Raw genomic sequence first — 23,889 nt, forward strand, 5'->3', positions numbered from 1 at the left:
ATGCATGATCATCACAGGGAGCCATTTACAAGTGGTTAGATGACCTGTAACAGTCATTACGCAGCTCACTCTACGTTCCAATATTAATGTGAAAATATAGTTTTGAAAGCTAGATCTACACCTTAAGACTACGACAGGTTACTGATATCCTACCAACTTAGTTATATAAATGTTAAACATGGAAGGAATTTTACGATACACAATATTGCAATTTTGTAAGTGGCAGGTATAATAAGGTTACAAGACAGTGGATAGATATTTATACCGTACATAGACACTACTGGTAAAAGGTAGCAATGTATAAAAAAATTATGAATATACAAAGGGTTTAGTACTAATGAGTCAGCCAGCGCATTCAAAATTTGAACCTGTACATTTCACCAACTTGACAAACACTACATACATACAAGTTTGTTCAATTATTTGGTTTTGAACAAATTTCATTATTTACAAGGCATGGGTTATCTGCTTTGCACCTGAAAGTGTCCTTATATGTAATTCCTTACAAATCGTTCTCTTGTTAACAAGTCAATTTTGTGATACATTTTAAGCTGAAAATCAAAATATAGTTAGCTTCCAAATCTTTAAAATGAAATAGCTGTTCCTGGTTGCAGTTTCATTTGAGTTCAAATTCAAAATTAAAGTTAATTTGTTGTCAAAATTGCAATAAAGTATAAAATTCTCAAAGGAAACCAACACCAAGCATTTTAGTTGAATTTTTTTATATTGAGGTACATGTAACATTTTTTAATTCATAAAGGCTGAACATTTTGCAGCGTAATGAAGTTATAGGTTAGCATGATGTACACAAGAAATTCTTTTCAAGATACATAATTATATGAATAATGAAACATGCCTTGATAGCAATTTCTCACAAGAATTGTACCAAAATATATCCATTCAGTTAGCCAACAAAGGTTTTAACTTCACCTCTTAGTTGAAAGTTACCAAACTATTAGGTGCAACAGTGATAGATTGTCATCAGAAAAGAAACACACATTGCCATGGAAGTTTTTTCAATAACAGCCTTTTAGATTGTTAAAAATGATTTACGGTACACCATGTGATTCAACAATGAACCTTGAGCTGAAGCCAAACAGACAACTGGTCATGAATTACTTAGGCAAGTTTCCCTTCTATAACTTTTTCAAACACTACCATATGCTGATATCCCACATTATTTTCCACCATTTCTGATTTCTCAATTTGGCTTTATATCTTGGACAAAGTACTTTATCCAGCTGTGCAAGTTGAATGAACAATAGATATCGCAAGCATTTCAGCACACAAATCGAAAAGCCTCAAGTGTCCCTTGATTCATAAAGCAGCTATAGTGGTGATCTCTGCCTGGGGTTTATCACACCGAAAAAAACCCAAAGAGTAAATTACAGCTTTTACATTGTGAATTTCTTATTAAAATGTTAACAAATTCTTCAATTCAAAATACATTTTTTTTCAACAATATCAAGATCCTTTCCAAAGACAAAGAATTGAAGGTAACGCACAAAAAAAGGTCACAATTACATTAACAATAACTAGCATTACAATTACCTAATATTTAGAAATCATAAATTATCTGATTAAATATGAACACATAACAAAACGTGACATTCAGAAAATGTTTTCATAAGGATGTCTTGTAGAAAAAATATTAACTGCCATCACAAGCCTGATATGGTGCGCAATTTTAGCTTTTTAAGTGATGTGTTGGTGGGTTATGGGAATATTACTTGTTTTACAAAGATTACTGTAATAGATACCTGAACATGGAAACTGGAGATGCATTTTTATTATTAAACCATGAACAAGTAATAGATAACTAGAAGTTATAAGTTTTAATTACCATTATTAACACCTATTTAAACTCACTAATGTTTGCTACAACAGCCATAGTTTCTACCTGGCGAATGTACAAAGCAAAATTACTTTTTCATAATTTTACGAATCAAACAAGTTGACATAGCAGTGAAGAAGTTCCTTTTCAAAACTGAACTACAAAACCAAACAAATAAAGTAGGTAAGTGCACGTGCGTTTTGAAGGATGGGATCATGCGCAAAAGAGTTTAGTACATGTGGGTATTTGTTAAATTGGGATCAAAGTATATTTGCAGGCAACCGCACTCACTTTTTTGCTGATGACATTGGTGGTACTAAGGCATCACTACTCGCTGTGTTTCTGCTCAGGCATACCTAAGGTACTGCCAAAGGATCCCCCGGCTGTGGTCATTGTCGGCAAGTGGCTTGTGGTGGGGTACTGTGTCACACTACCTTGTACTTGCATACCCATAGGTGGCAGTTGTGTCTGCATCGGTAACATCCCCTGTACAGGAAAAGGCGCAAAGGATGAGAAGTTGCCCAGTGGAAGAACCCCTGGCATCTGCACACCAGGACCTTGCATCCCCGCCCCAGAGGGTTGCATCCCATGTGGTAAATAGTACATTGGCTGCTGCACAGCTGACATCATCATATTAGGCTGAGAGTACATGAAGGGCATGGAGGGAACATGAGGGGCTGTTGCTGCGCTCATTGACCCTACATTTCCAGGTTGGGACTGGCTGGTATTAGGAAGAGAGGAAGGCTGCATTTGTGAGGCATGTATCTGAGTGGCCTGTAACTGAGAGGCCTGCAACTGAGCGGCCTGCAACTGAGAGGCCTGCAACTGAGAGGCATGTATCTGAGTAGCCTGTAACTGAGATGCATGCAACTGAGAGGCCTGCATCTGAGCGGCCTGCAACTGAGAGGCCTGCATCTGAGAGGCCTGCAATTGAGCTTGCTGCATCTGAGCGGGCTGCATCTGAGCGGCCTGCAACTGAGACGCTTGCATCTGTTGACGAAGAAGTCGCATTTCTTCCTGTTGCTGTATGATAATCCTTTGCAGCTCTGCAGTATCTAGCGTTGTTACATTTTTGGTACTGGGAGAAGCATCAGTGACTGGTTTATGAGACAATTCAGCAACTGACGCAATCTTTTGGTGCATTTTTGGACTGGTTCGTGGGCTTAACTGCTTCAGTTTTGCCCCATTTTTTCTGGGATGGCTTTTTTGTGGAAGGATACATCTGTCAATCTCAGAGTGGGATGCAATATCAGAAAAACCAGAATCTAAACGACCACTGATGTTCTGTCTTCTCAGAGTTTCATCTTCAGAGAGGCCTTCCGATGAACTTTCTGAATGCCTGTCAAGATCCCCACTGACCGGTCTTCGAACATGTGTTTTCCGTTTAACCTTTCGAATAACTCTTTGCTGAACTGGAGATTGCTTCACTGTTTTATCCAAGTTGAATTTGTTTTTTTCATCTTCATTTTTCATTACAAGTCCTTCATTCAAGCTGCCCTGGGAAACTGATTGGACTGCATGCTGGATATCAGATTTATTAGGCAACAATTCAAATATTTCCCAACTCTTGTCAATGTTTGGTGTGGATTTTGAATGACGTCTGTGTTCTCGGATTTTAGATGACTCTTCAAATCCTCTTCGCTGTACTCTCGTATCATCACTGAATGTCTGAGCACTTGTGAATGATGCTTGGAATGCTTTCGCAGCCTTCATTTTAGCAAGAATAGTTCTGGTTCTTTCACGGACTTCTTTATGCCGTCTCATGTGTGCTTCCTCATCTCCAACTTCAGTTTCTTGCTTAGAGGTCTCTTTTTCTTTGGTTCCCTGTGAACAAATTTTGTGTTCCTCTTCAAATATAGATTGCATACCGCTGTCTGGTACCTCAGTTTTGTTGTATTTATTCTGCTCTGCTGTAAGCTCAGTTGAAATGATTGCTGATGGTGATTCTTCAATAGGATTTTCACCTGACCGTTCCAATGTAGATTTCCTTATGACTAAATCAACATCCATTGTTTCCTTTTTGTGTTCCTTCTGCTTGCAGTTCCGACTTGGATCTTGTAATTCTAGCATCCGTGGCATCATTTGTGTTTTCTCAAGGACATGCATGTCTTTATCTTCAACCTTGACATGCTGAACAACTTGTGTATCTTTGACAACTGACTCCCCCTGCACAGGCTTATCTTGTTCTCTTTCACAATTTTCCCCTGTTACTTCATAATCATCCACAACTGAACTCTTTTTCCTCGCTCGCTTCTCCTTCCAGGAACTTACACTTTCAATTATTGGGAAACTATCATCTTCTGCATTCTTTTTGACTGGTACCTCTTCCTTTTTTGGGGGTGCCCTATCTGTGGACTTCCTCCATGTCAATGCTTTACTCTGATACATTACTCGTCCAACACCTGCAAAAGTTGGGGATGCTTGATTTACTGTTGATTGGTTGGGCTTTGTTGGCTTTGGTGAGATTTGTATGGATTCAGTGCTTTCCACTGGGGGTTGACTCATCATTTGGTCCTGCTCTGTGATTGCAATCTTATCAGGAGGAGTAACTTTCCTCAATTTAGTTTGTACTTTTACAAACTCTGGGCTCTCTTTGTCATCTGAATCAGTTGAACAAACAAACTTTGGTTCAGCTTGCACCTGTTTGGACCTTTCCACTGGCACTTTGTTCATTGTCTGCTCCGAGACCGATATCTTGCCAGAAGGATTAACTCTCCTTAATTTAGTCTGGGCTTTGAGGAACTCGAGGATTTCCTTATCTGAACCACCTGAGATTTGTGCTGTTTTATTTTCCGGAACTTGTTTTCTTGGCTTATCTGATGGGTTCTGATTATTTTCCTTGGACATTACACCACCAAATCTTTTCCGTACTGCTTTCACAACACTCAAGGAAGCTAGTTTTTCAAGTTCATCTTTAGGCTCTGCTCTTTCAAATTCAAAGTGCTTTTCTTGGTGTTCCCCATCTGGTTCATCTCTGTGTATTGCTTCGTTCCACTCTTCTGCACCCAATGATTTGGACCGTGACAAAGCACGAAATGTTTTAGACACTGAATTATTACCATTATGATGTAAGGAATTTGACCTTGTTAAAGGCTTACTGTCCGTTTCTATTTTGGGCACTTTTTCTGTATTGGCATTTTGATCTACACATTTTTCAGCAAAAACTGTTTCTTGGATACCTTTCATTTTAGGAGTGGTCAATCCAATTCCTAAAGAATCAACTGGCACATATTCACTGACCAAAATTCTTGAGGAAGCCTTCCTTTGATTGGGGTCCTTCTGCATTGTTTCATGCTGTTCTGCAACTACTGCTGTATCTCCTGCTACCAAAGACATCCTTATTCCATCAGAATCTGTATCAATCTTTTGTTTTTCCCGACTTCTTTTCAAATTGTGGTCCACTGGGGTTTGGGTATTTTCTGAAGAGACTTTTTTGCAGTCATGAGAATGCTCCTCTGCAGATGACAAATTCTCAACTGCTACTTTGTCCATATCTACAAATGATATAGTATGTCCCATTTCCTTCCTAGTTGATCCACTGCAACTGTCAAAGTCTTCTTTACATTCATCTCCATCAGTCTTTTTCTCTGAATGTGTTATAGAAATTGACTTGACAGGAAGATCAACTCCCATCATTCTTGCCATGGATTTTTTAAGGAGTGCCTTAATTTCAGATGACCTTTCATGATTTGATGAAATAGCCTCTTTCGCCATTCGTCTCACTATTGAAAAATCAGGGATGGCTGCATCTTCTTTGCACGAAGAGAAATCTGTATTTGTGTGCTGTGTGTACAATAGTTGCTTTTCTTCCACACAACTGTTTTGGGGTTTTATAGTTGCTGAGTTTTCAGGAGCACTCATGGAATCACTGTCAGATTTTTGTGCTTTATCTGAATCCTCTAAAATTGGTGCCTCTTCACAAGCAGATTTGTTAGGCTTCGTCTGCAAAGGCTTGGTGTCTGAGGCAGAAATGCTTGCTTGTGGATCACTAGGTGCTAAACTAGGAACACTGGTTGCACGTTGACTTTGGAGTTGGATGTTTTCTGAAGACTTGTTATCGCAAGCCACTTCAATGTCATACTGCGATTCTGCAGTTTGCATGTGTGGTGCAAACATGAAGTCTGAATCAAACAGATAAATTTGCTTAAACTTTGTCATCTGTTCTTCCTCCGTCAATGACAGTTCAAACTGCTTCTCAGAATTTCCAAGATTTTCTTCACAGGTTTTGTTGGATTGTTTTGAATCAGACCTTTGGTTGGATAAGGTTGCAGTCTCTGGCAGGGATTGGTTTGAAATTGATGTTTCCTGCACAGTATTTACACAATATTTATCTACAATCTCTTCAACCCAGAAAAGAGACTCCTTTTCATCCACCTCTTCTTCTAGAATACTGGGTGATGCCGAACGCTTTGGTTTAGGAGGGGGAGCCCCTTGTGGAAGTGGCAACACCTTAACAGCTTCTGCTATTGTGCCTAGGTCTTCAATACTTGAATACATGATTCCATGCTCAGCTAAAAGGCCAGAAGTGGAACGGTTAGACATCTGGGATAATAGTGGACCCTTAGGTACTTCCAATGAAGCAGCTCTGATATGAGACTCTTGTCTGTGGGAGTGCATATCTGGAAGTGAAACAGCACTATACCTTTTGTCGAATGATTGAATTGGTAGGGTGGGAGCAAAACCTTTTCTACAGTGGGTTGGAGGTGTTCCTATTGAAGATGAAGATGAAAATGATTTCAAAGAATATTCCGATCCTGGAGACCCAGGGACACTACCTTTGAATAAATGTTCTTGAGGTGCAACTTTTAAGATTGGTGGGGGTGGAGCTGCCCGTTTTTTGGTAGACTTTGAAGAAGTTGAAGATGTACTATCAACGGAAGCCCTAGGCCTTGGCAGAAATTCTGCAGGGGAGTATGTTACAGGACTGCTACTGCTAACAGACATATCTACACTGCCAGTACTTTCCGCCGAGACACTTTCATATCTACCGACTCTTATTGGTGGAGACATATCCTTGGTTTCTTGTAGCATTTCTGTGCCTTTCTTTGTCTTTTTCTTCCCGAACAGCTTGCCTAATGTTCCCACCTTGCCCTCCCTCTGGCTCTCAGATTTTGACAGTGTTTTCTGTTGTGTGTGACGTGCATGCAGACTGTCACTCCTGTTGGACGGCATGCGGTTAACGTCATTTACTGTTTCAGTGAGTAGTGATAGAATATGCAAGAAAAACATAAAAGCAAGCAGGTTTATCTAAATTGCATAGTAACAGCAGATCATGCAAGTGATAACATTTAACAGAAATCATGCAATCACACAGCTTCTGAAAGGGATTTTTTTTCACAGCAAAATGTAATGTGCAAGAACAGCAAATCAAAGCAAAAGTGGATTGTTGAGTTTTTCTTAAAAAACAACTTTTTATCCCTTCTCCAAAATGACTGATAAGTACTGTGTGATCAAATGATAGACTGACCTTAAGTCCAAGTTGATTTAAATGCTGGTTATTAGTGTGCACCATTTGGAGAAGGCACAAATAGTTGTTTTATCAGCAAACTCAGCAATGCATGCAGGGCAAAACACCATTGAGGAATTACTGTTCATACCTTTCGAACCTTTAAAAGCTGCATAGGGTTATCGTGTGAATCTATGCTACTTGTGTTCCTAGTAGCACAAAATCAAGAAATCATAGAAGGAATCATTTGAATGAAAAACTGTAAATCTCACTATCCCATTTCATTTGACGTCAACATGCAATCACTTTTTGTTCTCAGTCTCATATTTTTTACACATGGAATCTTAAAATCTTGAGATAGAGCAATCTTGAAAACTTCTAACACTGATGACCAACTATTATGTTAGCACTTTGCCTAACATAGTATTATTTTCATCAGCTTCATTTAAATATTACAATTTGCAAAAACAGATCAGAGGAAAAAGGTATTGTGAATGTTAAAGTTGGGAGTTTGTTTTTAAATTGTCGGAATGATTAAACTTATGTGAGATAACAAATGACTTCCTATCTTGATCACCAAGACAACCTTTTGAAGTCAGAATAACTACCTTTTATGCAGTTGATTGCAAAATAAAAAAAGCACAAACTACAAAAACATTGCAAGCTATATAATTATGCAAATTATTTGTTACACTTGTTCCCTCAGTAAAGAAAATGCTGTATGCTCCAGCTGAATAAATCTACATGCTATTAAGAATAAAGCTGCAAAGTTCCTTAAAATGCACCAGGTTAATGGCATACATTCAGTTTTAGCATTTTGCAAATGTCTTTACTAATTTGTCCCATTGTTAAACTTTACTCACCATCAGATCTACTGGAGTGCAAACTGTCTACTCCATGGAGTCCTACTTCATCAGCAGTGTCTTCGTCTGGTATTTGAACAATGGTTTGTCGACCTTTGCGGCTGAAAAACTTCCCCAAAGACTTCTTTCCTTTGGAGTGGGAATGTTCTTTGGCATATGCAGCTGAATCATCAGCATCATCTCCATTTGCATTATTGTTCACATTGAGTTCCATGTCGTCGTGTCTTGTTTCAATTGTTTGTGTACCATCAGTCTGCGTATTGTTGTTGTTATTTGAATTGGGGTTATCAGAGTCACTGGAGTCTTTTTTGCCAAATCCAAATGTTGACATTATTCTGGAGCCAATACCTTCATCAGAGTCAGAAGATGAACTGGAGCTAGAGCTGGAGCTAGAAGTAGAATCTCTGGACAGGCCTATTGACCCAAAGAATCCTTTCTTTTCCTTCTTTTTCTTCTTTGGACGAGCCTTTGATTCTGTTTTAACATCAACGTCAGCTTTGCCTGCTAATGAGCCCGACATTTCTGGCAGTTTAACAGAAAGTCCTCCAGAAGCAGCTTTGTCAACGTCAACTTCTCCACCATCCCCGCCCACTACTCCGATGTCTGCACTTGGTACATCTACTGAAACAGCACCATCGACTGATGATCCCTCATGATCCTTTTTCTTCTTTCCTTTTCCTCTTTTCTTCCGCTTTTTACCATCAGTTTTAGTACTAGCAGAACCTGTTACTTCAGGTAGGCCCAATTTGGCTCCACCAGATAAGCCAACACCAACATCACCACTAATATCGCCAGCTGTGCCTCCCATTCCAATTCCATCCAGGCCGCCCATTGACATGTCGGGTTTTGTTGTACCAACATCAATGTCAACATCTGCTCCGAGACCACTGCCAATATCAGGGCCACCAGTCAAAATGCCACCGATCTCTCCACTTAATGAACCCTCTGGTTTAGCTGCTTTGACATTCATGTCAACTTCAGGCTTAATATCATCGCTGCCAAACTCCCCACTGACATCAAATTTTCCATTTCCGATTCCACCAATATCTCCCTTGTGGTCTCCACTAAAGCCAAGGCCTACATCAATCCCTCCACCTGCAGAGAATGAGGTATCTGGTTTGGGTATTGCAGTATCCACATCAATTTTTCCATCTCCGATGCCATCAAAGCCTCCAGCAATACCACCTCCAAGGCCTCTGCCAACAAAACCTCCAGCTGATGCGTTGGCTTTTGGTTTGACTGCTTTTACGCTGTCATCAACCTTAGGTGTAACCATATCTAGGTCACCTCCAAAATCTTTACCAAATCCCTCACCAGCCAAGGCCAGACCTCCACCTACAGAAAATGAGCCATCTGGTTTTGGTGCTTTAGTTTCAATGTCAATATCTCCACCCCCAAAGCTACCACCTGCACCATCACCAATGCCTCCACCAAAATTGCCACTAATGCCATCTCCACTTACATCAGGACCACTAACAGAGAGAGAACCTTCTGGGTTGGGTGCTGTAACATCAACTTTTGTATCTCCAATTCCACCAAGACCTCCAAATCCCCCACCAATTCCTCCACCTATTGACAGTGAACCATCTGGTTTAGGTGCCGAGACATCAACATCAACTTTTCCATCTCCAATTCCACCAAGGCCTCCCAATCCCCCACCAATTCCTCCACCTATTGACAGTGAACCATCTGGTTTAGGTGCTGAGACATCAACATCAACTTTTCCATCTCCAATTCCACCAAGGCCTCCAAATCCCCCACCGATTCCTCCACCTGCTGACAGTGAGCCATCTGGTTTAGGTGCTGAGACATCAACATCAACTTTTCCATCTCCAATTCCACCAAGGCCTCCAAATCCCCAACCAATTCCTCCACCTGCTGACAGTGAATCATCTGGTTTAGGTGCTGAGACATCAACATCAACTTTTCCATCTCCAATTCCACCAAGGCCTCCAAATCCTCCACCAAATCCTCCACCTGCTGACAGTGAGCCATCTGGTTTAGGTGCTGAGACATCAACATCAACTTTTCCATCTCCAATTCCACCAAGGCCTCCAAATCCCCCATCAATTCCTCCACCTATTGACAGTGAGCCATCTGGTTTAGGAGCTGAGACATCAACATCAACTTTTCCATCTCCAATTCCACCAAGGCCTCCAAATCCCCCACCGATTCCTCCACCTGCTGGCAGTGAACCATCTGGTTTAGGTGCTGAGACATCAACATCAACTTTTCCATCTCCAATTCCACCAAGGCCTCCAAATCCCCCACCAAATCCTCCACCTGCTGACAGTGAGCCATCTGGTTTAGGTGCTGAGACATCAACATCAACTTTTCCATCTCCAATTCCACCAAGGCCTCCAAATCCCCCACCAATTCCTCCACCTATTGACAGTGAGCCATCTGGTTTAGGAGCTGAGACATCAACATCAACTTTTCCATCTCCAATTCCACCAAGACCTCCAAATCCCCCACCAATTCCTCCACCTATTGACAGTGAGCCATCTGGTTTAGGAGCTGAGACATCAACATCAACTTTTCCATCTCCAATTCCACCAAGGCCTCCAAATACCCCACCAATTCCACCACCTGCTGACAGTGAGCCATCTGGTTTAGGTGCTGAGACATCAACATCAACTTTTCCATCTCCAATTCCACCAAGGCCTCCAAATCCCCCACCGATTCCTCCACCTGCTGACAGTGAGCCATCTGGTTTAGGTGCTGAGACATCAACATCAACTTTTCCATCTCCAATTCCACCAAGGCCTCCAATTCCACCAAGGCCTCCAAATCCCCCACCAATTCCTCCACCTGCTGACAGTGAGCCATCTGGTTTAGGTGCTGAGACATCAACATCAACTTTTCCATCTCCAATATCACCAAGGCCTCCAAATCCCCCACCAATTCCTCCACCTGCTGACAGTGAGCCATCTGGTTTAGGTGCTGAGACATCAACATCAACTTTTCCATCTCCAATTCCACCAAGGCCTCCAAATCCCCCACCAAGGCCTCCCAATACCCCACCAATTCCTCCACCTGCTGACAGGGAGCCATCTGGTTTAGGTGCTGAGACATCAACATCAACTTTTCCATCTCCAATTCCACCAAGGCCTCCAAATCCCCCACCAAGGCCTCCAAATCCCCCACCAATTCCTCCACCTGCTGACAGTGAGCCATCTGGTTTAGGTGCTGAGACATCAACATCAACTTTTCCATCTCCAATTCCACCAAGGCCTCCAAATGCCCCACCAATTCCTCCACCTATTGACAGTGAGCTATCTGGTTTAGGTGCTGAGACATCAACATCAACTTTTCCATCTCCAATTCCACCAAAGCCTCCAAATCCCCCACCAATTCCTCCACCTGCTGACAGTGAGCCATCTGGTTTAGGAGCTGAGACATCAACATCAACTTTTCCATCTCCAATTCCACCAAGACCTCCAAATCCCCCACCAATTCCTCCACCTATTGACAGTGAGCCATCTGGTTTAGGAGCTGAGACATCAACATCAACTTTTCCATCTCCAATTCCACCAAGGCCTCCAAATCCCCCACCAATTCCACCACCTGCTGACAGTGAGCCATCTGGTTTAGGTGCTGAGACATCAACATCAACTTTTCCATCTCCAATTCCACCAAGGCCTCCAAATCCCCCACCAAGGCCTCCACCTATTGACAGTGAGCCATCTGGTTTAGGTGCTGAGACATCAACATCAACTTTTCCATCTCCAATTCCACCAAGGCCTCCAAATCCCCCACCAATTCCTCCACCTGCTGACAGTGAGCCATCTGGTTTAGGAGCTGAGACATCAACATCAACTTTTCCATCTCCAATTCCACCAAGGCCTCCAAATCCCCCACCAATTCCTCCACCTGCTGACAATGAGCCATCTGGTTTAGGTGCTGAGACATCAACATCAACTTTTCCATCTCCAATTCCACCAAGACCTCCAAATCCCCCACCAATTCCTCCACCTATTGACAGTGAGCCATCTGGTTTAGGAGCTGAGACATCAACATCAACTTTTCCATCTCCAATTCCACCAAGGCCTCCAAATCCCCCACCAATTCCACCACCTGCTGACAGTGAGCCATCTGGTTTAGGTGCTGAGACATCAACATCAACTTTTCCATCTCCAATTCCACCAAGGCCTCCAAATCCCCCACCAAGGCCTCCACCTATTGACAGTGAGCCATCTGGTTTAGGTGCTGAGACATCAACATCAACTTTTCCATCTCCAATTCCACCAAGGCCTCCAAATCCCCCACCAAGGCCTCCACCTGCTGACAGTGAGCCATCTGGTTTAGGTGCTGAGACATCAACATCAACTTTTCCATCTCCAATTCCACCAAGGCCTCCAAATGCCCCACCAATTCCTCCACCTGCTGACAGTGAGCCATCTGGTTTAGGTGCTGAGACATCAACATCAACTTTTCCATCTCCAATTCCACCCAGGCCTCCAAATCCCCCACCAATTCCACCACCTATCGAGAGTGAGCCATCTGGTTTAGGTGCTGAGACATCAACATCAACTTTTCCATCTCCAATTCCACCAAGACCTCCAAATCCCCCACCAATTCCTCCACCTGCAGACAGTGAGCCATCTGGTTTAGGAGCTGAGACATCAACATCAACGTTTCCATCTCCAATTCCACCAAGGCCTCCAAAACCCCCACCAATTCCTCCACCTATTGACAGTGAGCCATCTGGTTTAGGTGCTGAGACATCAACATCAACTTTTCCATCTCCAATTCCACCCAGGCCTCCAAATCCCCCACCAATTCCTCCACCTATTGACAGTGAGCCATCTGGTTTAGGTGCTGAGACATCAACATCAACGTTTCCATCTCCAATTCCACCAAGGCCTCCAAATCCCCCACCAATTCCTCCACCTGCTGACAGTGAGCCATCTGGTTTTGGTGCTGAGACATCAACATCAACTTTTCCATCTCCAATTCCACCAAGGCCTCCGAATCCCCCACCAAATCCACCTGCTGACAGTGAGCCATCTGGTTTAGGTGCTGAGACATCAACATCAACTTTTCCATCTCCAATTCTATCTAGGGCTCCAACACCAGCACCAATTCCTCCTCCACCTACTGACAGCGAACCATCTGATTTAGGTGCCGACACATCAACATCACCACTGATGTCAATTCCTCCCTCTGCAGATCCAGGTCTTTTAGCCTTGCCTGAAAATCCAAAACTGGGCAATTTGACTTTGAACCCCCCTTTCCCTTCATGGTCTGATTCTGAAGAACTGGAACTGCTGCTTGATTTCCCATCCTTTTTACCTCGAAATCCAAAACCAAAGCCTCCCTTTTTTTTTCCTTTTGGCTTTTTAGGTTTTCCCTTTTTGCCAAGATTCAAACCAACATCTGGAACTTCTCCCATTTCACCACTTCCAGCACTTAGGTCTATTCCTCCACCTACAGAAAGGGAAGCATCTGGTTGTGGTGCTGTAACATCTGCATCAATTTTTCCATCTCCATTAATATCTCCACCAATGCCTCCACCGCCAGAGAATGACCCATCAAGTTTGGGAGCTGCAACATCCAGGTCAACTGTGAAGTCTCCAACTCCTGCAAGGTGACCACCACTAATATCTCCACTTGGTTTTGCAGCCTTTGCTTCAATGTCAACTTTGGGAGTAACAATATCACTACCTGCACTCACATCCATTTCTTCCTTTTTACCGCCTAAACCTAATCCAAATTTGCCCTTCTTTTTCTTTGGGCTGCCTTTACCCTTGACGTTTATACTTCCAGATGCCTTTGGGGGTGATACATCAATGTTTACATCAACATCTCCCGAAGCTTTATGCTTTGACTTGCCAAAGTGTATAGATGGCAGGCCAAAGCTGCCCCTTTTCCCAGAACCTCTCTTTTTATCTCCTCTGTGCAGTTTAGCGTCAGCTGTGGCATCAAAGTCTGTCTGGACTTTTGGTCCACTTGGTTGATCTACCGAAATGCCAGCTTCTGGTTTTGCTAGCTCAAAATCCCCATTGAGAGACAAGTCAGCACTACCACCCGTCGGCTTGAATTTTCCTTCTGCACCAACATCGATGTCCCCGCTGTGACTAAGGTCATAGTCTCCTTTGCCTCCTTTCATCTTTGGTAATCCAAACGATGGCATGTGAAACCCCCTTTTCTTTTTTCCGGATCCTTTACCCTTTCCGTCAAATCCAATTGCACCATCAATTTCAGTATCAACAGATGCATCAGGGCTATCGACAAACATTTTACCACTCGGCAGATCAACTGAAACATTACCTTCAGGTTTCGAAGCCTTAACATCAACATCTAAAGCCTTTGTCACTCCTCCAAGATCTGGTCCTTCAATACCAATTGAGCCCTTCGGTAGCTTCATATCCACATCTGCATCTCCTTTGGGGAGATCAATGCCACCAGAGACTCCAATACCTATGTCAGCACCAACCTTCACATCAGCATCTGGGCCGTCAATGTCACCTGATATATCTGGTCCTTTCAGTTTTGCACCAACACCTCCTTTCACTTTTGGGCCTTTGATACCACCTTTCAGGCCAAAGCCTGCCTTGCCATCATCTGATTCAGAATCGCTTGAGCTGCTGGTTCCATCTCCCTTTCCTTTAAAGCCAAAGCCAAATGAGGGCAAGTGAAATCCTCCACCTGCTTTCTTTTTTGGACTTTTTTTCTTGCCCCCAACAGACAAATTGACATCCACGTCAGGGGCATCAACACTTCCTCCAAAAGATGCATCTGGACCTTTACCTGACAGGTCCATGTCTGGTTTAGATGCTTTACCATCAACCTCGACACCAACACCACCTCCAATCTTTGGCCCTTCAACAGAAATTGAGCCATCTCCTTCAGGCAGCTCCACCTTTCCTCCTGCTCCCCCACTGACATCCACATCTATGTCAGGACCAGACACTTTTGGACCTTCCATGTCCCCTTCAATTTGAAGTCCTCCATCCAAGTCAACATCACCATGCCCCTTGCCTTTACCCTTTGGAAAGTGTATGGAGGGCATATTAAGTGAGGGCATGTGGAATTTCCCCTTTTTCTTGCCAGATCCCCTATGTTTGCCTCCCAGATCAATGTCTGCATCAATATCTGCATCTATTCCAATGTCTGCATCGCCTGAAAGCTTTCCACTTGGAAGATCAACAGAAACATCAGCGTCAGGTTTTGAGGCTTTAACATCAACATCCAAGGATTTGCCAACCCCACCAAGGTCTGGTCCTTCAAAACCAATTGAGCCCTTTGGTAGATTTACATCCACATCTGCACCTCCTTTGGGGAGGTCAGTGCCACCAGAAACTCCAACACCAATGCCAGCACCACCCTTCACATCAGCATCTGGGCCGTCTATGTCACCTGATATTTCTGGTCCTTTCAATTTTCCACCAACACCTCCTTTCACTTTTGGGCCTTTGATACCACCTTTCAGGCCAAAGCCTGCCTTGCCATCATCTGATTCAGAATCACTTGAGCTGCTGGTGTCATCTCCCTTTCCTTTAAAGCCAAAGCCAAATGACGGCATATGAAATCCCCCACCTGTTTTCTTTTTTTGTTTTTTCTTCTTGCCACCGCCTGACAAATTGACATCTATATCAGGGCCATCAACACTTCCTCCAATAGATGCATGTGGACCTTTACCTGTCATGTCAATGTCTGGTTTAGATGCTGTACCATCAACATCAACACCTACACCACCTCCAATCATTGGTCCTTCAACAGAAAATGAACCATCGCCTTCAGGCAGCTCCACTTTTCCTCTACCATCCCCACTAACATCCACATCTATGTCAGGACCAGACACTTTTGGACCTTTCATGTCCCCTTCAATTGAAGTCCTCCATCCAAGTCAACATCACCATGCCCCTTGCCTTTACCCTTTGGTAAGTGTAATGAAGGCATGTTAATTGAGGGCATGTGGAATTTCCCCTTTTTCTTGCCAGATCCCCTATGTTTGCCTCCAAGATCAGTGTTTGCATCAATATCTGCATCTATTCCAATGTCTGCATCGCCTGAAAGCTTTCCACTTGGAAGATCAATAGAAACATCAGCATCAGGTTTTGAGGCTTTAACATCAACATCCAAGGATTTGCTAACCCCACCAAGATCTGGTCCTTCAATACCAATTGAGCCCTTCGGTAGCTTCATATCCACATCTGCACCTCCTTTGGGGAGATCAATGCCACCAGAAACTCCAATACCAATGCCAGCACCACCCTTCACATCAGCATCTGGGCCTTCTATGTCACCTGACATTTCTGGTCCTTTCAATTTTCCACCAACACCTCCTTTCACTTTTGGGCCTTTGATACCACCTTTCATGCCAAAGCCTGCCTTGCCATCATCTGATTCAGAATCACTTGAGCTGCTGGTGTCATCTCCCTTTCCTTTAAAGCCAAAGCCAAATGACGGCATGTGAAATCCCCCACCTGTTTTCTTTTTTGTTTTTTTCTTCTTTCCCCCGCCTGACAAATTGACATCTATATCAGGGCCATCAACACTTCCTCCAACAGATGCATGTGGACCTTTACCTGTCATGTCAATGTCTGGTTTAGATGCTGTACCATCAACATCTACACCACCTCCAATCTTTGGTCCTTCAACAGAAATTGAGCCACCTCCTTCAGGCAGCTCCACTTTTCCTCCTGCTCCCCCACTGACATCCACATCCACGTCAGGACCAGATACCTTTGGACCTTTGATGTCCCCTTCAATTTGAAGTCCTCCATCCAAGTCAAGATCGCCATGCCCCTTGCCCTTGCCCTTTGGAAAGTGTATGGAGGGCATGTTAATTGAGGGCATGTGAAATTTCCCCCTTTTCTTGCCTGATCCCCTGTGTTGGCCTCCCAGACCAATGTCAGCATTAATATCTGCATCTACACCAATGTCGGCATCGCCTGAAAGCTTTCCACTTGGAAGATCAACAGAAACATCAGCATCAGGTTTTGAGGCTTTGACATCAACATCCAAGGATTTGCTAACCCCACCAAGATTTGGTCCTTCAATACCGATTGAGCCCTTTGGTAGCTTCATATCCAGATCTGCATCTCCTTTGGGGAGATCAATGCCACCAGAGACTCCAATACCTATGTCAGCACCACCCTTCACATCAGCATCTGGGCCTTCTATATCACCTGACATTTCTGGTCCTTTCAATTTTCCACCAACACCTCCTTTCACTTTCGGGCCTTTGATACCACCTTTCAAGCCAAAGCCTGCCTTGCCATCATCTGATTCAGAATCACTTGAGCTGCTGGTTCCATCTCCCTTTCCTTTAAAGCCAAAGCCAAATGACGGCATGTGAAATCCTCCACCTGCTTTCTTTTTTGGTTTTTTCTTCTTGCCCCCATCAACACTTCCTCCAATCGATGCACTTGGACCTTTACCTGACAAATCAATGTCTGGTTTAAATGCTTTACCATCAGCATCAACTTCTACACCACCTCCAATCTTTGGGCCTTCAACAGAAATTGAGCCATCGCCTTCAGGAAGCTCCACTTTTCCTCTACCACCCCCACTAACATCCACATCTATGTCAGGACCAGACACTTTTGGACCTTTCATGTCCCCTTCAATTTGAAGTCCTCCATCCAAGTCAACATCACCATGCCCTTTGCCTTTACCCTTTGGAAAGTGTAAGGAAGGCATGTTAATTGAGGGCATATGGAATTTCCCCTTTTTCTTGCCAGATCCCCTATGTTTGCCTCCCAGATCAATGTCTGCATCAATATCGGCATCTATTCCAATGTCTGCATCGCCTGAAAGCTTTCCACTTGGAAGATCAATAGAAACATCAGCATCAGGTTTTGAGGCTTTAACATCAACATCCAAGGATTTGCTAACCCCACCAAGATCTGGTACTTCATAATCAACAGAGCCCTTTGGTAGATTTGCATCCACATCTGCACCTCCTTTGGTGAGATCAATGCCACCAGAAACTCCAATACCAATGCCAGCACCACCCTTCACATCAACATCTGGGCCGTCTATGTCACCTGATATTTCTGGTCCTTTCAGTTTACCGCCAACACCTCCTTTCACTTTTGGGCCTTTGATACCACCTTTCATGCCAAAGCCTCTCTTGCCATCATCAGATTCTGAATCACTAGAGCTGCTGGTTCCATCTCCCTTTCCTTTAAAGCCGAAGCCAAATGATGGCATGTGAAATCCTCCACCTCCTTTCTTTTTTGTTTTTTTCTTCTTGCCCCCACTTGACAAATTGACATCTATATCAGGGCCATCAACACTTCCTCCAATAGACGCACCTGGAACTTCACCCGACAGGCCAATGTCTGGTTTAGATGCTTTAACATCATCAACACCTACACCACCTCCAATCTTTGGCCCTTCAACAGAAATTGAGCCATCTCCTTCGGGCAGCTCCACTTTTCCTCCTGCTCCCCCACTGACATCCACATCCATGTCAGGACCAGACACCTTTGGACCTTTGATGTCCCCTTCAATCTGAAGGCCTCCATCCAAGTCAACATCGCCATGCCCCTTGCCCTTACCCTTTGAAAAGTGTATGGAGGGCATGTTAATGGAGGGCATGTGGAATTTCCCCTTTTTCTTGCCAGATCCCCTATGTTTGCCTCCCAGATCAATGTCTGCATCAATATTTGCATCTATTCCAATGTCTGCATCGCCTGAAAGCTTTCCACTTGGAAGATTTACAGAAACATCAGCATCAGGTTTTGAGGCTTTAACATCAACATCCAAGGATTTGCTAACCCCACCAAGGTCTGGTCCTTCAAAACCAAGTGAGCCCTTTGGTAGATTTACATCCACATCTGCACCTCCTTTGGGGAGGTCAGTGCCACCAGAAACTCCAACACCAATGCCAGCACCACCCTTCACATCAGCATCTGGGCCGTCTATGTCACCTGATATTCCTGGTCCTTTCAATTTTCCACCAACATCTCCTTTCACTTTTGGGCCTTTGATACCACCTTTCAGGCCAAAGCCTGCCTTGCCATCATCTGATTCAGAATCACTTGAGCTGCTGGTGTCATCTCCCTTTCCTTTAAAGCCAAAGCCAAATGACGGCATGTGAAACCCCCCACCTGTTTTCTTTTTCGGTTTTTTCTTCTTGCCACCGCCTGACAAATTGACATCTATACCAGGGCCATCAACACTTCCTCCAATAGACGCACCTGGAACTTTACCTGACAGGCCAATGTCTGGTTTAGATGCTTTACCATCATCATCAACACCTACACCACCTCCAATCTTTGGTCCTTCAACAGAAATCGAGCCACCTCCTTCAGGCAGCTCCACTTTTCCTCCTGCTCCCCCACTGACATCCACATCCATGTCAGGACCAGACACCTTTGGACCTTTGATGTCCCCTTCAATCTGAAGTCCTCCATCCAAGTCTACATCACCATGCCCCTTGCCTTTACCCTTTGGTAAATGTATGGAGGGCATGTTAATTGAGGGCAAGTGGAATTTCCCCTTTTTCTTGCCAGATCCCCTATGTTTGCCTCCAAGATCAATGTCTGCATCAATATCTGCATCTACTCCAATGTCTGCATCACCTGAAAGCTTTCCACTTGGAAGATCAATAGAAACATCAGCATCAGGTTTTGAGGCTTTTACATCAACATCCAAGGATTTGCTAACCCCACCAAGATCTGGTCCTTCATAATCAACAGAGCCCTTTGGTAGATTTGCATCCACATCTGCACCTCCTTTGGGGAGATCAATGCCACCAGAAACTCCAATACCAATGCCAGCACCACCCTTCACATCAGCATCTGGGCCGTCTGTATCACCTGAAATTTCTGGTCCTTTCAGTTTACCGCCAACACCTCCTTTCACTTTTGGGCCTTTGATACCACCTTTCAGGCCAAAGCCTCTCTTGCCATCATCAGATTCTGAATCACTAGAGCTGCTCCCATCTCCTCTTCCTTTTAAGCCGAAGCCAAGTGAGGCATCTCCCTCAGGCAAATCTACTTTTCCCCCACCACTGCCTCCAAAATCCACATTTATGTCAGGACCAGACAGCTTTGGACCTTTCAAGTTTCCTCCAACGTCCAGGTCTCCACCAAAGCTAGCATCACCATGTCCTTTTTCAGCAACTCCACCTGAAATTGCAACATCTGCATCACCTTTTATATCAACCTCTGGAAGATCTCCTGACACTTTCCCATGCTTGTGCTTTGGAGGAGAAAATCCAAAATTGAATGATGGAAAATGAAATCCGCCCCCCGTTTTCTTTTTTGACCCTTTTCCTTTGCTATCAAGAGACAGATTAGCGTCTGCTCCAAGATCCCCTTTTACCTCAGGAGCATTCACATCAACATCTGGCAAATTTGCATCACCGCTCACACTAATGTCTCCACCTGCTCCAACCTTCGCATCCAAGTCTTGACCGTCAATGTCAACTTCAGCTTTACCCTTGCCCTTCCACTTGGGTAAGCTTGGGAGGTTAAAACTTGGTAGATGGAATTTTTTACCTTTTCCAGATGCCTTTCCATTTAAGCTCAGGTCTGCCACTGGTGGATCAACACCAAGAGAACCAGACACGTCACCTCCTGCAGACAACTTGCCACTTGGAACATCAACATCAATACCTGCACTAGGCTTTGGGGTTTCAACCTCAACATCAACTGATTTTTGTACGCCTCCCAGGTCAGGTCCTTTCAAATCAATACTCCCACCTTTAAACCCAAATGCTCCTTCTGGTCCTTTGACATTTCCATCAACTACAAGTGTTCCATCAAGATCTGGATCATCAATTGACATTTTGCCCTTTTGAACATTTACATCTGCACCAACATCTGGGGGACTGATGCCACCCAACCCTGAAGCTCCTCCAAATGAGCCTCCAATTCCTGCTCTAATATCACCTTTAGGCAAACCCACATCCACTCCTGGTGCTCCAACTTTAATATCAACATCTGTGTCTGGTTTCTCCACATCAACACCTGCACTGGCATTGATATCCACATCTGGAACATCAGATTTTGGCACCTTTCCTCCAAAGTTAAAAGATGGCAAACCAAACTGGTAACCCTTCTTTTTGCCTGATCCTTTTCCCTCATACTCTGGTGAATCAACATCAAGCGACCCAGACATGCCAACTGATCCCTTGGGCAATTTTACTCTGGCCTCAGAATCACCTCCAATACCAGGGGCATCAACATCAACTGAACCCAATTTGCTTCCAGAGGGTCCTTTAACATCACTTTGTACATTTGGGCCTTTGGCCTTGACATCAATGTCTGCATCTCCAACAACGTCAAAGTCAGAGTTAACACTCAATCTTCCCTCTGGTCCTTTCACAGAAACATTGCCTTTTGCTTTGGCATCACCCGACCCAAATGACGGAAATCTGAACTTTGGAAGTCTGAAGTGGAAACCTCCCTTGTCCTTTTTGCTGCTGAGATCAAGTTTTGCATCTGGCACATCTGCACTAACATCAATACTACCCGATGGAGCAGGAACATCAATGTCAGGGCTGGAAATCCCACCCTTTGGACCACTACCACTGACACCAATACCACCGCCAAAACTTGGCGCTTTCACGTCACCTCCAATGCCCACAGAGGCATCTGGTACATTCAATCCTCTAATGTTTGTGTCATCACCGATGTTAAGATCAGGTCCAGATAAACCTCCATTGACACCAAGTCCACTTTCACCACCAACACCACCACCAAAGCTGGGGGCGTTCACATCATCAACATTAAGTGAAGCATCTGGTATTTTCCCTTTTCCTCCAATGTTTCCTATACCGCCAAAGCTTGGGGGTGAAACATCAACATCAGGTCCAGATATACCTCCTTTGGCACCAAATCCAATGTCACCACCAACACCACCACCAAATCTGGGGGCTTTCACATCACCAACATCCAGTGAAGCATCTGGTACTTCCCCTTTTCCTCCTATGTCTCCTTTGCCGCCAATGGTTGGGGGTGATACATCAACATCAGGCCCAGATATACCTCCTTTGGCAGCAAATCCAATGTCACCACCAACACCACCACCAAAGCTGGGGGCATTCACATCACCAACATCCAGTGAAGCATCTGGTACATTCACTTTTCCTCCAATGTTTCCTTTGCCGCCAATGGTTGGGGGTGATACATCAACATCAGGTCCAGATATACCTCCTTTGACACCAAGTCCAATGTGACCACCAACACCACCACCAAAGCTGGGGGCTTTCACATCATCAACATCCAGTGAGGCATCTGGAACATTCACTTTACCGCCAAAGTTTGGAGCAGATACATCAACATCAGGTCCAGAAATACCTCTTTCAATGGCCACATCACTGTCACCACTGAAACCACCACCAATGCCAGGAACTTTAACATCTCCACCAATACCCACTGAAGCATCCGGTACATTCCCTCTTTCTCCAATGTGTGCATCACCACCAATTTGTGGACCGGATAGATCGACATCAGGTAATGAAGTATCTCCTTTCATGCCGAGTCCCCCACTTCTGCCAAAACCACTTCCGATGCTTCCACCAATGCTGGGAGCTTTAATATCTCCCCTTACACCAGGTGATGCATATGGAACATTCACTCCTCCATCAATATCTGCATTGACACCATTTTTTGGACTGGAAACATCTGGTCCTGCAAGATCTCCTTTGGTGCCAAGTTCACCATCCCCATACACACCGCCACCAAATTTAAAATCTGGCTTTTTTGTTTTAACATTAGTGTCAACATCAGCTTTCACCACAACATCTGGAGCTTCAACATCAAATCCAACAACTCCTCCCAGATCAGCATTTGCAACTTCTACTCCTGCATCAGTGCTGCCATTTATTTTTGGCTTTCCAAGCTTGGGCAACTTGAACCTTCCTCCCTTCTTTCCTTTAGATGGAGAACCTTTGCCACTTGCACCAATGTTGAAATTTGCGCCTCCCTCTGGAAACCCGCTGATATTTGCTGATGTGTCTAGGTTGGCATCCACATCACCTCTTACATCAGCTCCTGGAGATTCAACAGATAAATTTCCTTTAGGAAGATTTATCTCTTGTTTGAGTTTTTTGGTCTCATCATCAGAATCTGAATCAGATGAATCTCCAGTGAAGAACTTGGCTATCCCGGCGAAGAAACCACCTTTCTTTGGAGAATGTACTTTTGCTTCTGGCATATCAGCTTTGACATTTACATTAGCTGAAGGGAGTGAAGCATTTACATCAACATCAGCACCACCTGAAGAACCAGCCTGAGGTGTTTCTACTGCAGGTATGTCGATATCCATGTCTGCTCCTCCTCCTGCAGAAAGTGATGGTGTTTTCACTTTAACTCCTGCTTCTTGATTTTTCTTCCTCCTGTGTTTCTGTCCTTTGTGTCCATTGATGCCAGCTGCTACATCTATGCCTCCACCAGTCTCTGCTTCACCCTTGGGAAGTTCAACATCCAACTCCGCCTCAACAGGAGTTCTTTTTCTGAACTTAGGGAAAGATGATCGCTTTTTGTGTTTATTTCCATTCACGCTCAGTTTCACATCTGGTGCAGACACATCAAGACTTGCACCTGCAGAGGGCATATCCCCACTTACGCCAACACCTGCAGATGCTCCAGACGGAATGTTGGCCTGAAAAAAAATTCAAATAACTCCTGTCAATGAGACTATAGATGGGTATTAAGAATTTGAGGCTGCCTCACTTAATTTGCACAAAGATGCTGTATGGATGAACACAAACATCGTAAACATAGAATGGAAGTGAAATCTCCAAATATCTTTAAACAGTTCAGGTTTATTTTTGTCGA

The 23,889-nt window shown here is 44.0% G+C and overlaps 1 protein-coding gene across 1 annotated transcript in view; it reads right to left on the reverse strand.

Annotated features, from left to right (window-relative positions):
• Positions 1 to 2,161: 2,161 nt before the first annotated feature.
• The window catches only part of LOC119741107 (neuroblast differentiation-associated protein AHNAK-like), a 45,068-nt gene continuing 23,340 nt past the window's right edge, over positions 2,162 to 23,889 (reverse strand). Inside the window, 5 exon segments of the mRNA XM_038216783.1 lie at positions 2,162 to 7,023; positions 8,144 to 10,909; positions 11,030 to 12,887; positions 13,011 to 15,962; positions 15,965 to 23,713. Coding sequence (XP_038072711.1) covers positions 2,162 to 7,023; positions 8,144 to 10,909; positions 11,030 to 12,887; positions 13,011 to 15,962; positions 15,965 to 23,713 — 20,187 coding nt within the window.

The sequence above is a fragment of the Patiria miniata genome, unplaced genomic scaffold, assembly GCF_015706575.1.
Source record: "Patiria miniata isolate m_02_andy unplaced genomic scaffold, ASM1570657v1 HiC_scaffold_11, whole genome shotgun sequence".
Lineage (NCBI taxonomy): Eukaryota > Metazoa > Echinodermata > Asteroidea > Valvatida > Asterinidae > Patiria > Patiria miniata.